The sequence below is a fragment of the Staurois parvus genome, unplaced genomic scaffold (genome assembly GCF_062004578.1).
Source record: "Staurois parvus isolate SC_StPar_1 unplaced genomic scaffold, SC_StPar_1.0 ptg001133l, whole genome shotgun sequence".
In the NCBI taxonomy this organism is placed as follows: domain Eukaryota; kingdom Metazoa; phylum Chordata; class Amphibia; order Anura; family Ranidae; genus Staurois; species Staurois parvus.
Genome location: NW_028318929.1, coordinates 3,699,236 through 3,712,500, shown reverse-complemented (window position 1 = coordinate 3,712,500; position 13,265 = coordinate 3,699,236). Strand labels below are relative to the sequence as shown.

Here is a 13,265-nt window from a genome sequence, read left to right as displayed (position 1 = left end):
AGCGAGTGTCTTCGGCTGCTAGGGAATGCTTTGATTGCAATGTCTGATATGCGGTGTAATATATCTATGGCATTACCTCGGCACATGCACGTGGTCCGACCCATGACACACTACACAGGTCCTATGCTGCTCCAGCAGGCAGCCATCCCTATACAGGTGGGATAATCTCTTACCTTCTCATTTTTATCTCTCCACCTCTGTCTCTTTCCCTCTATGTAACTCTTGCTCCCGCAGTCTTTTTTTTGCCTCTCCCCACCTTTCCGGGCAACTCACTGTTACAGTGCTGTTAATGCACAGGCCTTAACATGCATTGGACCTTACAGCAAGGTCGCCTTATACTGTCCAGGCCCCCTGTATAAATCGCTTATCAGATAGTAAATCCAAAATGTAAATGTAATTAAAAAAAAGCAAATTTTATTTATCTCACCCCTGCCTTCTGCATCTTTTGGGTGTCCCATCACTTCTCTTCTGGGAAGATTCCTGGGGAATGCAAAGTAGCTCAGACCTCGTGAGAAGACACTGTAGTCAGTGGAAAGAGTATCGTCTTTGTATGACCCGGGAAGGATTCAGACCTCATGCTTGCCTGGTCACTGTTGGTGAAACACTTTGGTAAGGTTTGTATCGATCTTTTCTGTTTTTACAGGTATGTCTTGGACCTGTTATCAACTAGTGATTTATACAGGGGGATGATACCCAGACAGTGTAAACGGACCTTGGATTTTATTGGAAGGTCTGCTTTAAGGCATTTAATTCCTGCATTATTGTGTGAGTTCTACTGCAGGTTACCACAGTGCACAGGTGTGAACAAAGCCTTAATTGACATGTCAATGCCACCACGGCCTCCTTCATTTTATTCATTGTTGCTTTCATACTTCCACCTGTATACATAACTGTGGTTGCCATTGTATCCTTTTTTTAAACATTTTTCAATAAAAATCTATTGAAAGGAAATGTTAATGCCACAATAGCATCAGTGATGGTTCACATGAATGGCCGAAGCCACTATAGTAAGACCAATTGCCTTTTTGTTTTTTCTTCCTTATTCTGTCTGTTGAATTGTTTTCCTTCCAGATTAATGTCGGTACCACAGTGACAATGACAGGGAATGGAGCTCATGCCAGTCAGACAAGCGAAGGAACGGCAACCTCAACCACTCCTTCTAGCACTTCAGACACAGCACGTGGAGCCAGCGACACCCAGGGCCCTGCTTCTGGGGAGCCCACACCATCTCAGGCTCCTCCTACCACTGCTCCTCCCCCGCACCCACGCGTTATACGCATCACACACCAGACAGTGGAGCCAGTCATGATGATGATGAATATCCAGGGTGAGCTGGTTAGGCTTTGGATCTGGTAAGCTACCTTTATCCATCACCATACTTTGCATCAGGTTTAACTTTGTGGTCTTTTAATGTTTCAGAATCTGGACCTGGGGGGTCATCAAATATTCCACCAACCTCAGCAGGTGAGACAAATGTTAATTGTGCTTAGAGATGTTCAGTGTGCACCTCTCCCACGTGATAATTTTTGTTCAGCCAGTCCGGGGATACATAAACCTCCTGCCATGCAGCACAACCGGGTCATTGACCTCATTTTTCTCCATTGCTGGACCTGCCTTCAGCTTGTTGTGCAGTGAGGTAGCTTTACAAGACATGTTAGGTCATCACTTTATTCACTTTGCTCCCTCTTGTCAACAAGCTGCAGATGTTAGATTGAAAGCACTGTGTAATGTTAAAACTGATGGGTCATTTGGATAAAAAGAGACTCAGAATGGAAACTTGTTAAAAGGAGTACACGTGTGCTTTAAAGCATACCTCTAAAGGCTCGTGTTTTATTTTTGCAAAATAACAAACATGTTATACTTACCTGCCCTGTGCAATGGTTTTGCACAGAGCAGCCCCCATCCTCTTATTTTTTGGGTTTCCTGCCGGCTGTCCTGGCTCCTCCCCTCTGCTGAGTGCCCCCAATTAGCAAGCCTTTTAGTATGGGGGTACTTGAGAAGGCTCACTCCCAAGCCGTGCTTCTGTGAATGAGAGTGCCCCCTCCTATTATGTATTACTCTTAACAAGCTCCTAACCTCCCTGTGTGGGGGGTTTTTGTTTTTGTTTTTTAATCATGCCTGCAAATTCTTTACTAGTGATTGGTGTTTTGTGTTGCAGGTGGTGGCACGCATATACACATGCCCGGATTACCTCCTGAATTCATGCAGGCCATTTCTCACCAGATCACACAGCAAGCAATGGCTGCTGCCTCAGGTGAGTACAGGGCAATAGTTCATGTTCCAAGCTCTGAGCTCAGACAAGAGACAGATCAGTCTTTATGGGGCCTTACATCCCGACATTGAGCTCCACATATGTGGGGAGATTCAGACTCCTATAAATGCCATTCCTGGCTGGTTCTCTTTAACAGAAGCCCTTAAACTAGGTTGGTTCTTTAAGCCGTGTACTTACTTTTCTGCCACTGATATCTTTGTGTCGAGATCTCGATGATGACAGCGGAAATTTAGTCTTCTTTGCCTCAGTATATGATCTTATTCCAGGACTTTACAATTTATTAAAATTGCTTACAGGGCAGCAAATTCCTGGCTTTCAGGCTGCTCCTCCTCGTTTTGTATTCACAAGACCAGCTGCTCCTCTTCACCCACCCCAGGCTGGAACCACGACCACCACCCCCTCTTCCACTGGATCAGGGACTACTCATGGGGCAGGATCTGGAACAGCGGTAAGGGCAAATTACTTTGCATGGTCATTATTTTTCTTCTTTTATTTTTTTCCTCCAGATTATCAGGTTTGAGCTATTTTATTGTGGTTATAGTACTAAACTTATAAAATAAAAACAAGTATAGTGTATTGCAGCTTACAAGTCCTTAGATGTGATGGCTGCAATTGTTTTAATTTTTTTTTTCATTTGGGGGTCCTGCCAGTAACACAATTTCTGTCATAAAGTGACAACACTCACTGTACTGTATCTATGGAAGAGCAGCAAATTGTTAGGACTACAGAACACCTTCCCCTATCATCACCTTTATAACATGGGGATGTTGTAGTCCAGCAAGCAGTCCTCTTTGAGAACTCCAGTCCTAATGCACATTAACATTTGTTTGAGGTAGTACTACAGAGTGCACAGGACAGCGATGGATTTCTGTCAGAATCAACAGGTATTTTTGATTGATACCATAAACACTGTAACTGTGATCAGGCAGTACCACAGTGACTAGCCATGAGCTTGTTTTAAACCCTTCATACCCTAAATGTGCATAGTACATCCAGAGAAGCGAAGTGGTTGAAAGAAGTATGCTGCATCTGTCCACCATCGGCTCTGCAGTGAGAACTAAGCAATCAAACACTGCCGATCGCTTAGTTCTCCCCTCTGCTCTGAGCAGAGAGCCGTGGCTGTCAGTCTCCTGTTCTCTGCTCTGCCTCTCCAGCGCTCACTTTAGCGCCAGGCTGTGGAGGGTGCGGGAGGGGCTGGCGCAGGCTGTTTGCAGATCTGCTAAGAGACTGAGCCAGGTGGCGGTCCAGGCTTCTTGGTGGATCCCAACCATATGGTTGGGTTCTTTTCAGAGCATGAATTGGCTCAGTAACATCAGCCAACAGCGGTCTTTAGCCCGCTGTCTGCTGAAAACCGGTCACAAGACTGCAGAACGAACTGCTCTCCTGTGATCAGTAGAGACAAAAGAAGCTTTGGCTATGCTTCTCCTTTTATGGTTTTTAGGAGAGATTGCGTAGGTGGGAATAACAAGCACCACACAGATATATAAGAATAACAAGGGTAGAAAAAGTATGGGACTTTAATGGTGCTAAAAACCTCAAGAATGCACAACAGACACTATTATATTAAAATCCATTAATTTATTAGACCTTGTATATTAAAAATGTAGTTAAGTTAACAGAATACAGTTAACAGACTGAAATGCATTACAGCCACGTACCGTTGTCATGTTACAAGACAGAACGCCTTGTATATCCCACCCAGTACAATGATATCAAAGGAAACCAGCTACCACTTGATAGCATAACATATGTTGCACAAAATAGTGAATACAGATCAAATATCATATTATTGCTGAAGGGTGGGGAGAAAGAAATACTTTGTTTTTACTCGTTTCTCAGACTGCTCTTCTTCAGGGCACTTAACCGCCTCCCGCCCGCCATATAAGGAAATGATGGGTGCAAGGCGGTTCTCTTGTTCTGGGAGGATGTCATATAACGTCCTCCCACTCTAACCGCGCTAGCGCGCCCCTGGGGGGCACGCAGCGCGACGATCGGTCATGAGCTGTGTCCCTGGGACACAGCGGAAAGAGACAATGACTTTGGCTCTGTCATGTGATCAGCTGTGTCCAATCACAGCTGATTGCTTGTAAATAAGGAAATGACGGTTATCAGCATTTCTCTCCTCACGAGCTGTCACGCTGACAGCTCGTGCAGAGAGGAGAGCCGGTAATTGGCATTCCTCAGAGGGGACATCTACACTGATCATCAGGGCACTGATGATTAGTGCCCTGATAATCAGTGTAGCCCTATCGGTGCCACCTGTCATTGCCCATCAATTCCACCTATCGGTGCCTACCAGTGCACATCAATGCCACATATCAGTGCCCATCTGAGCTGCCTTTCAGTGCCGCCTATGAGTGCCATATATGAGTACTGCCTTTGAGTGCCCACCAGTGATGTCTGTGAATGCCCACCAGTGATGCCTGTCAATACCTATCAGTGCAGCCTATCAGTGCCCATCATTGCAGCCTCATTCGTGAATATCAATGAAGGAGAAAAATTACTCATTTACAAAATTTTATAACAGAAACTAAGAAAAAAACGTTTTTTTCAAAATTTTCAGTTGTTTTTGGTTTGTTTATAAAAACATAAAAAACCCAGTGGTGATTAAATACCACCCAAAGAAAGCTCTGTGTCTCAAAACAATTATAAAATTCATATGGGTACAGTGTTGCATGACCACGCAATTGTCATTCAAAGTGTGACAGCGCTGAAAGCTGAAAATTGGCCTGCGCAGGAAGGGGGTATAAGTGCCCTGTAGGCAAGTGGTTAAAGGTGCTGGTAACAGAAATATACATACATTTATGAACATTTTGAACAATATCTGTATACAGCTGTAATGTATGGTATGATTGACAAATAGTATCCATCAAAATTAATCCTACTTACAAAGACCATATTTAATCAAAGTAGGTATCGCTGAACAATCACAAGCCAGGGGAGGAGTTGAGACCCCAGGGTTGCATCAGCCTGAGGAGGCTGTGCAGGTATTGGGGGCTCAGACCGCAGTGCTTTCACACTTTATTGCCCTGTAGCCAGAACGGTCATAAACAAATGAGCTCAAATAGAATGCATGGTAGAAAATAAATATTTCCATTATAAATATTACCAAAGGGGGAAAGTATACTGCTGAAAAGAGAATCCCATGTACAAGTGTGTTCCAAAAGCGAGGTATCAAACTCTATAGAGAGAAAGAAGGGGGTAGTATAAATACTTTTAAAAACTGTTCAACAAGTCAAGTGCAAGGTGTAAATACCTCCTTTAACAGCGGAAAGCATACATCTCCCGTCTGGAATGGAGCAGAAAATACTAGCCCCAAAATGGCTGCTCATATATGGGTATATTGGGTATGGTCTGTCCCATTATACCATAAACATGGTGGCATGTATGGGCGCAGACAAAAAAGCTGCAGCTGCTCAGCGGTTGGGTGGGGAGTGAGGTGGTGTTCTCCTAAGAGACTGCTAATTGACCACCCAGCCCACTGGCTAAGGCAGCCGGAAAATGGCGGCACGTACATTCGCATCGTTTCCCCCTGTATCCAGGCAAGCCCACCAGTGGAAGAGAGGAGAGCATCAAGCTCCATGCCCCGCCAAGGACCGGCCCATCATAACCCACTTCTTTTACCATAGACAGGATAAACTAGCCAAACATATAGCCGCCATAGCTCATCACTCCGGCAACCAGCAAAACAATGACAGAAAACATTCATTCACAGCTGTATCACAAATGTCGGTACTTGTCTGTTTATTCACCGATTTTTATATATATAGATAGATAGATAGATAGATAGATTTGATAGATATGATAGATAGATATAATCGATAGATATAGATATAATCGATAGATATAATCGATTAGATATAGATATAATCTATATATATATATATATATATATATATATATATATATATATATATATATAATCCGGTGAATTAACAGACAAGTACCCAAATGTCTAAGCTGTTTTTCTGGCAAGCACAGTAGGAATGTGTGGATCATGAGTGGTTGCACAGAATTACAAATATTTTAGAAAGTAAAGCATTTCAAGTGTGTATGTGACCTTGGTATTTGTCCGCCAGGTTGCGTTTCTGTTGCTTTTTATCTTTATACCCCTTTAATTTGTCTCTAGGCTGCTCCAAGCTCCTTAACACAGATGATCAGTGGCTTAGTGGGGCAACTCCTCATGCATCCAGTCATTGTGGGTGAGTAATCCTTGTAGTGTGTCGAACTTTTCTGAATCTTTCATTTGGCCTAAAGGCAATTTTTCATTTATTTATTTTTTGATTATTGAAGGGTTAGAGCCCTGCCGTTTGTATTGCAATCTGTGCCCCCATCGAGGTGATTCACCTTTTTATTTGTCCTGGTGATCAGATAGGGAACATGTTAATGTGGAATTCTGGGATACATCTAACTAATCTTTAAAGACCTGTGTAAGAAAGACCGCTTCAGCCACATGACCTGGCTCCCCTATGTCAGGCGGCTGCAGGGCAGGGAGCGCTGACAATGAATGTGTCATATGGGTGACGTCAGTGGTCCCAGGCATTACCAGCTGTTGTCAAGGGCCCTCTCCTCTTCCCTGCAGCTGGATGATATAGAGGAGATCATGTGACCAGACTGGAGTGGCCTGAAAATAGGTAAGCATACAGAATAGGAGGGCCCTGCTCGTGGAGCTTACAATCTAGCTATTCTCTTGTACAGGTTTTGGGGATGGTTGCAGGGGGAAGGCTGGGGATGGGATATGTGTGTACATTTTGTACTGAGAAATTTTTCACTAAAAAAGCAACTGATTTAAAAGAGAACTTTAAAGGTATTTAAACCCAAGAACAAAGATGTAAAATATTAGTTAACCAGTCCTTAAATGTGGTAGCTGCAATTTGTTTACCAGTCCTTAAATGTGGTAGCTGCATTCGTGTTTTTTTTGGGTTTTTTTTCCAGGCTTTTTCCCCTATATATATTTTCACCTGGTGTTCCTGTCAGTCATACAATTCTGTCATAGGGTAACACTGTTCACTCGTGTATTTATGGAGGAACGGTGCTGTCACCGTATGACAAAGTGTGTTAGGACTGCAGAACACCTCCCCCCCTTCTTGTTTCTGTAATGGTGGAGGTGCTCTGTAGTTGACAGAAGTAACCTGGGCACGGTTAAAAATGCTTAAGATAAGACTGTGGCATGCATAGGATACAAGAAAAGCACCGTATTTCCTTGCTCTTGGATAGATATTAAAGATATCAATGTTTTCAGTGGTATATTAAGCACACCAAAAGGCAGCAAATTGTTTTTCATTGTTACATACACTTTTTATCAAGGGGCCTTGTTTGGCTTTATTCAGCTTTTTATTTATCTTTTCTCCTTTTTGTTTTGTTGCCCTTATTTGATCTTCGTTGTGTCCTGTGTCACACTGTTGGGGTTTTAACAGTTTCACCCTTTTTTATAGCTCAGAGTGGCGGTACAACCAGCACCTCTTCTTCCTCCTCTACTTCCACTTCTTCCAGCTCAACATCAACCACCACAACTACCACATCCTCCTCAACCTTTCCAAGCACTCCCTCTGCACCCTCGGCTCCCTCTACCCCCTCTACACCCTCTGCTCCTCCCTCGCAGCCGCCTCCTGGCCTGGAACAGCAGCTGTCTCAGCTCCTCGGCTCATTACTGGGCACTGCAAGCTCTGGCGTGGCCAACATAGCAATGGGATCGCCAAGCATTGCCGTGGCAGTTCCTGGAATGCCTGCGTTCATGCAAGGAGTCAATGACCTATTGCAGGTATTTGCATTTCCACATTTCTCTTTGCGCAGCTTTCCCTTTTTGGGGAGGTGACCATACATAGGCCATAATTGCCAGAAACCTTTTCTACATGTGTTTAGATGAAGTATTCTGATCAGTGGATTGTAGAGAATAACATCAGTAGCAGTAAGGCAGGCCATAGTTTATGCAATTTTCTTTCCTGGAAGCACAGGTTACACGGAGAGCCGTCCCTGCCAGGAGAAACGTACTGATTACTGCTAGCAACTATAGTCGCTGGCAATAACCGCATGCTAAAATTCCGACATGCTGGTTGTACCCAAGTTGATCGATGGACAATCTGCCTGCCCATAGATGGATCAAATCTAGCTGGTCCTTACTGAACCGGCCTAAAATCAGTCCATCTATGGCCATCTTAAGATTAGATGGCCTACCTGAGGATTGTTGCTGACCATGTCCGTCCCTTTATGACTACAGTGTCCTCACCTTCTGATGGCTACGTCCAGCAGGATAATGCTCCATGTCACAAAGCTCAGATCATCTCCAACAGGTTTCTTGAACATGACAATGAGATCACTGTACTCTAATGGCCTTCGCAGCTACCGAATCTCAATCCAATAGAGCACCTTTGGGATGTTGCATCATGGATGTGCAGCTGACAAATCTGCAGCAACTGCGTGATGCTATAATATCAATATGGACCAAAATCTCTGAGGAATGTTTCCCACACCGTGTTGAATCTATGCCACGAAGAATTAGGCAGCTCTGAAGGCAAAAGGGGGTCCAACCCAGTACTAGCAAGATGTACCTAATAAAATGGCCAGTGAGTGTGTGTTAACAAGGAACATGCTGATAGGAGGAGAGAGTGTGATACTATGAGCTCATCAGTCTGCAACTTCTGCTTTCACTGTACAGTCACAGGCTGGGGGAGAGACAAGACCAGTAATTGTTATTAAATGCAGCAGAGAAAAAGTACGGCTCCTGCTCTGCTAGAAAGTGTTTTGCTGAGTGATGGTGCTGTGTAAATCTCAGGGCTGGATGGTCCGAAATACAAATATTTTGTCAGGTAAAACCGCTCTTCTGCATATGTAGTGGTTTGTCTGCAGTCCCGATTTAAGGAGAAGTCTGGTCCTTTGGAAATTAGCAAGGAAGCCCTCAGATGGTCCTTTTAACCCAGCATGCATATCCACTATTCATTGAATGTTGGGCAATCTCCCCATTATTGCCTATAAACAGTGCTGAGCTATATCCATTATTCCAACGTTATTGACTGAGGCAAATATATTGGAGGGTGAAAACTTTACAACTGGCCTGATCCTTTGGGATGTCAGACTTCCATGGTCCACGTACACCATCATTTGTGCTCCAAAACCCTTCTGTGTTGCTCTTGGTTTCTGTATGGCCATCTTTAAGATAGGTGCTCCTGATGCTCACTAGAGGGGGTCATTCCCAATTAGTCCTTCTGGTCAGTGATTGGAAATCACTTTTTTTTTTTTTTTTTTTTTGTAGCTGATTTGCTGAATTGCATATATTTTTTTGTACTATATGTTTACAATGATAAGATTTCTGTGTGTTTTCTATTTTTCTCTTCTGCAGGCTACACAAAATGTCAATGTGTCTGTCACACCACCTCAGTCGTTTGCACAGCCCTCTGCTTCTGTACCTCCACCTCCTCCACCAACTGGCCCAGCACAACCACAAGCAGCTGCTCCAGATTCCCTCCCACCAGAGTTCTTCACCAGCGTGGTGCAGGGTGTTCTGTCCTCTATGCTGGGCTCACTTAGTGCAGCGGATCAGAGCGGGACAGAAAGCATTGCAGCCTTCATCCAGCGCCTCAGCGGTTCCCCCAACATCTTTCAACCAGACACAGAGGGGCCTGGAGGTCGGTATCTTACCTGCTGCGCTCTCTTCCACTGCACCTTATTCGTATCACCGAGCTAAGGATGTTTTATGTCTTCTTTCCCCTAAACTGCTGTCTGTAGGTTCACCTTTTGTATTGCAGGACAATCATTCAAGTCCTCCTGTCATGAGAATACAAAGGCTGCCATTGATTACTTCCTTCTGATATGCTGTTTTGCTGACCATCTTCATTTATTTACCAGCCAAGAGCAATTAGCCAGATCATAAAAAAAGATCCTTTTATCTTTCACAACTAATGCAGGCCATAGACAGGTCGTTTATCGGCCGAATTTTCACGAGAACGAAAAATCGGCCGATATTCACACCGTTAGTGGGGCAATGTCGTCGGCCGATTTTTGCAGTTGTTCTTGTTTCTTTTTATCGGTTATGCTACAAAATCCGTCCGTTTTTCGTAAGCATTGGTGGCAGCAACGACCGATTTTTCGTTTATCGGCCGACAATTCGTCTATGGCCAGCATTAGTAAAACGATAGGTAGAAGGGATTACACACTTACCTTCCCAGGACAAAAAAAATGCTGTCATACCTTCCAGTATTGCTTACATAAACACCTAGCTGTTTGGTCTCTTGATCTCTGCTGAATGGGTGATCTGCTTAGTCCCCCTCCAACAAATATCACATAACCAGTTGCCTAGGCTTTTTGTTTTATAAGCAGCACTAGAAGGAGCCTGAAGCAGGATGTTCTCCAGGAAAGGTATGTATTTTAAGCATTTACTGGTGTTCTTTTTGTTTTCTTCAAAGCAAAAACATAGCAGGTAGTTTTAATTGCAGGTTCATTATAAAGCGAGTTTAAAATTCAGATAGCCTGCACTGAGAATTTTCGCTTTTGAGTTCATCTGGTGCGCATGGCTTTCCTGATATGAAAAATCTTCAGCTGCTAGTGTGTTAGGCTATTAAATGCCCCTGGTTGGTGACTAATGTGGCCCCTGGTTCCGCTACCACCTTCTTTCTGTAGTCTCACCTACAAGCATGGGAGCATTAGATGGTTGTCGGCAGAGCAAAGGATTGCTTGAGAAGTCTGACTAAGAAGCATTGAGAAAATCCTGCTGAATCCTTCTGAAATTGAATACATTTAACATGGTTGCAGTGTTTCCTTGATGGCTTTAGCAGTCCACTGGATGGTCATGTGCCTGAAGTTGCTCTTTAAACTGTCTTGCTTTTCCTTTTTCCAGGGTTCTTTGGTGATCTCCTGTCTCTCATCTGTCATCACTTCTCACTTGTGGATGTAGTGATGTTATTACATGGCCAGTCGCAGCCACTGCAAAACCTGCAACCTCAGTTGCGATCCTTCTTCCTGCAACAGTATCTACGCCAGGCTGACCCCACTCCACAGAATATTCAGGTACACCCATCGCTGCCAATGTACGGGCACCCTGCTGTTTGTGAAACTACATCTCTAAATATCATGTGCCTGTTATTAGGACTTCTAAATTTGCTGATAAGGAACATGTTAGGATCGAAATTTTGGGAGCTGCCATTGCTGACTTGGATTTTAAAGTAGATTTCCAGCTTGTATTAATTGATACATACACAAGGCTTCTTCTGAATGGCAGAGAAGCTCTCGGCATGATTCTTTATTTCGGCAGCAGACAGGAAGTTGCTTGTATTACTGCCGGAACGCAGCCCTGCTTACTGTATGTACCTAATGCTACTACAGTATATCCAGTTTACGCCCGCAATGTACTGTGGATGGGCGGCCACTGTAGGCAAAGCGGTGTACTGGTGCATTGCTGCCTACTTCCGGGTTTCGGGCGCATGCCCTCCCCCTGCTGTGATTGTACACCTGTTATTGTAGCTGTGATCGTAGCCTGTTAACAAGTCCTGGCTGGGACCTGCTGATCAGCTGTGTAGAACCACAGCCCAGAATCCTGCACAGAGGGAGCGATCTGTCAGTTTCTCCAGGGATGAGAAACTGAGAGATCTATTCGTAAAAGCAGCACACTTCACACATTACACATAGTTAGGCGTACATTTTACCCTTTAATCACCCTAGACGTTAACCCCTTCCCAGCCAGTGTCATTAGTACAGTGACCGTGTATAGTATTCTCACTGATCACTGTATTAATGCCACTGGTGATGTCACTGTCAGTTCGTGGCAAATTGCCCTCCGCAGTTCCATTATAAGTCGCCACCATTGGTAGTATAAAAAAATATCCAGTATCTATACCTTAGTATGTAGGCGCTATAACTTTCATACAAACCAATCAATATACACTTATTACATTTTTTTTATTTTTCAAAATATTCAGGTTTTTTTGTTTATTTTGAAAAAAGTAAAAACCCCAGTGGTGATTAAATACCGCCAAAAGAAAGCTCTATTTGTGTGAAAAAAATGTATACAATTTTTTTGTTGTGTTCAATAACCGTGCAATTACCAGTTAAAGTAGTGCAGTGCGGTATAGCAAAAAGAAAAGGCCAGGTCGTGAAGGGGTAAAATCTTGCAGAACTGAAGTTGATATTTATTTATTTCAGATACTTATATAGCGCTGTCAATTTACGCAGCACTTTACATATATATATATTGATTGTACATTCACATCAGTCCATAACCCTCAAGAGGCGTACAATCTAAGGTCCCTAACCTACATTCATACATACACATACTAGGGCCAATTTAGACAGGAGTACCCAGAGGAACCCAGACACAGGGAGAACATGCAAACTTCAGGCAGGTGGTGCCGTGGTTGGGATTCAAACCAACAACCCTAGTACTGCCAGGCAGAAATGCTAACAATTTAGCCACTGTGCTGCCCATTACAACACACACTGCAGTCACATTGTTTTCTAATAGAAATATTTTCCTTGGCCAGCAGTAAAGTGATATTAAAGCTGGAAGTCTACTTTAATGCTGATGGTTCTAAGGCAAAGAATCAGGATGATAGCCCAGGGGCTTTCACCTTTTTTTTTAAAAGCAAGCCAGAAATGACAGCCCATATTTCGGTGTTTAGGAACTTCTGCAGACCAGGAATTACTAGCTCTGCCCCCCAAAACAACCTTTTGCTTGGACTAATTATGAATGTCTAGGCCATGTGCACTGTAAACTATGCTAAGCCATAGTCATTCAGAAAAAATAGACCCCCCCCCCCCCTTCCTTAGTCTCCTGAGATTATTTCTCAGTAAAGAGACTGCAAAGATTGTTTGACTCTGCAGTCCTGTAGGGAGCGGTGCTTGAAAGCCTTCCCAATTTGATTGAACAAAATTATATATGTTGAAACCTTAAAGGCTCAGTTTACCTTTTAATAAATAAATGCATGTTTTTACAGGAAATGTGTTTTTTTTTGTTTTTTTGTTTTTTATACACAGGAGCCTTTAAAGCATTGCACCCCATGATCAG

General features: G+C 43.5%; 1 protein-coding gene across 3 annotated transcripts in view; it reads left to right on the top strand.

The window, feature by feature from the left end:
* The window catches only part of BAG6 (BAG cochaperone 6), a 65,159-nt gene that overhangs the window by 26,197 nt on the left and 25,697 nt on the right, over nucleotides 1-13,265 (top strand). For all 3 annotated transcript variants that reach the window (XM_089659135.1, XM_089659136.1, XM_089659134.1), the window contains 9 exons: nucleotides 1-156; nucleotides 1,072-1,327; nucleotides 1,420-1,464; nucleotides 2,159-2,254; nucleotides 2,569-2,720; nucleotides 6,402-6,474; nucleotides 7,708-8,033; nucleotides 9,609-9,894; nucleotides 11,103-11,272. The exon at nucleotides 1-156 is cut by the window's left edge and continues 39 nt beyond it. In XM_089659135.1, the coding sequence (XP_089515261.1) occupies nucleotides 1-156; nucleotides 1,072-1,327; nucleotides 1,420-1,464; nucleotides 2,159-2,254; nucleotides 2,569-2,720; nucleotides 6,402-6,474; nucleotides 7,708-8,033; nucleotides 9,609-9,894; nucleotides 11,103-11,272 (1,560 nt within the window). The remainder of the gene's footprint in view (nucleotides 157-1,071; nucleotides 1,328-1,419; nucleotides 1,465-2,158; nucleotides 2,255-2,568; nucleotides 2,721-6,401; nucleotides 6,475-7,707; nucleotides 8,034-9,608; nucleotides 9,895-11,102; nucleotides 11,273-13,265) is intronic.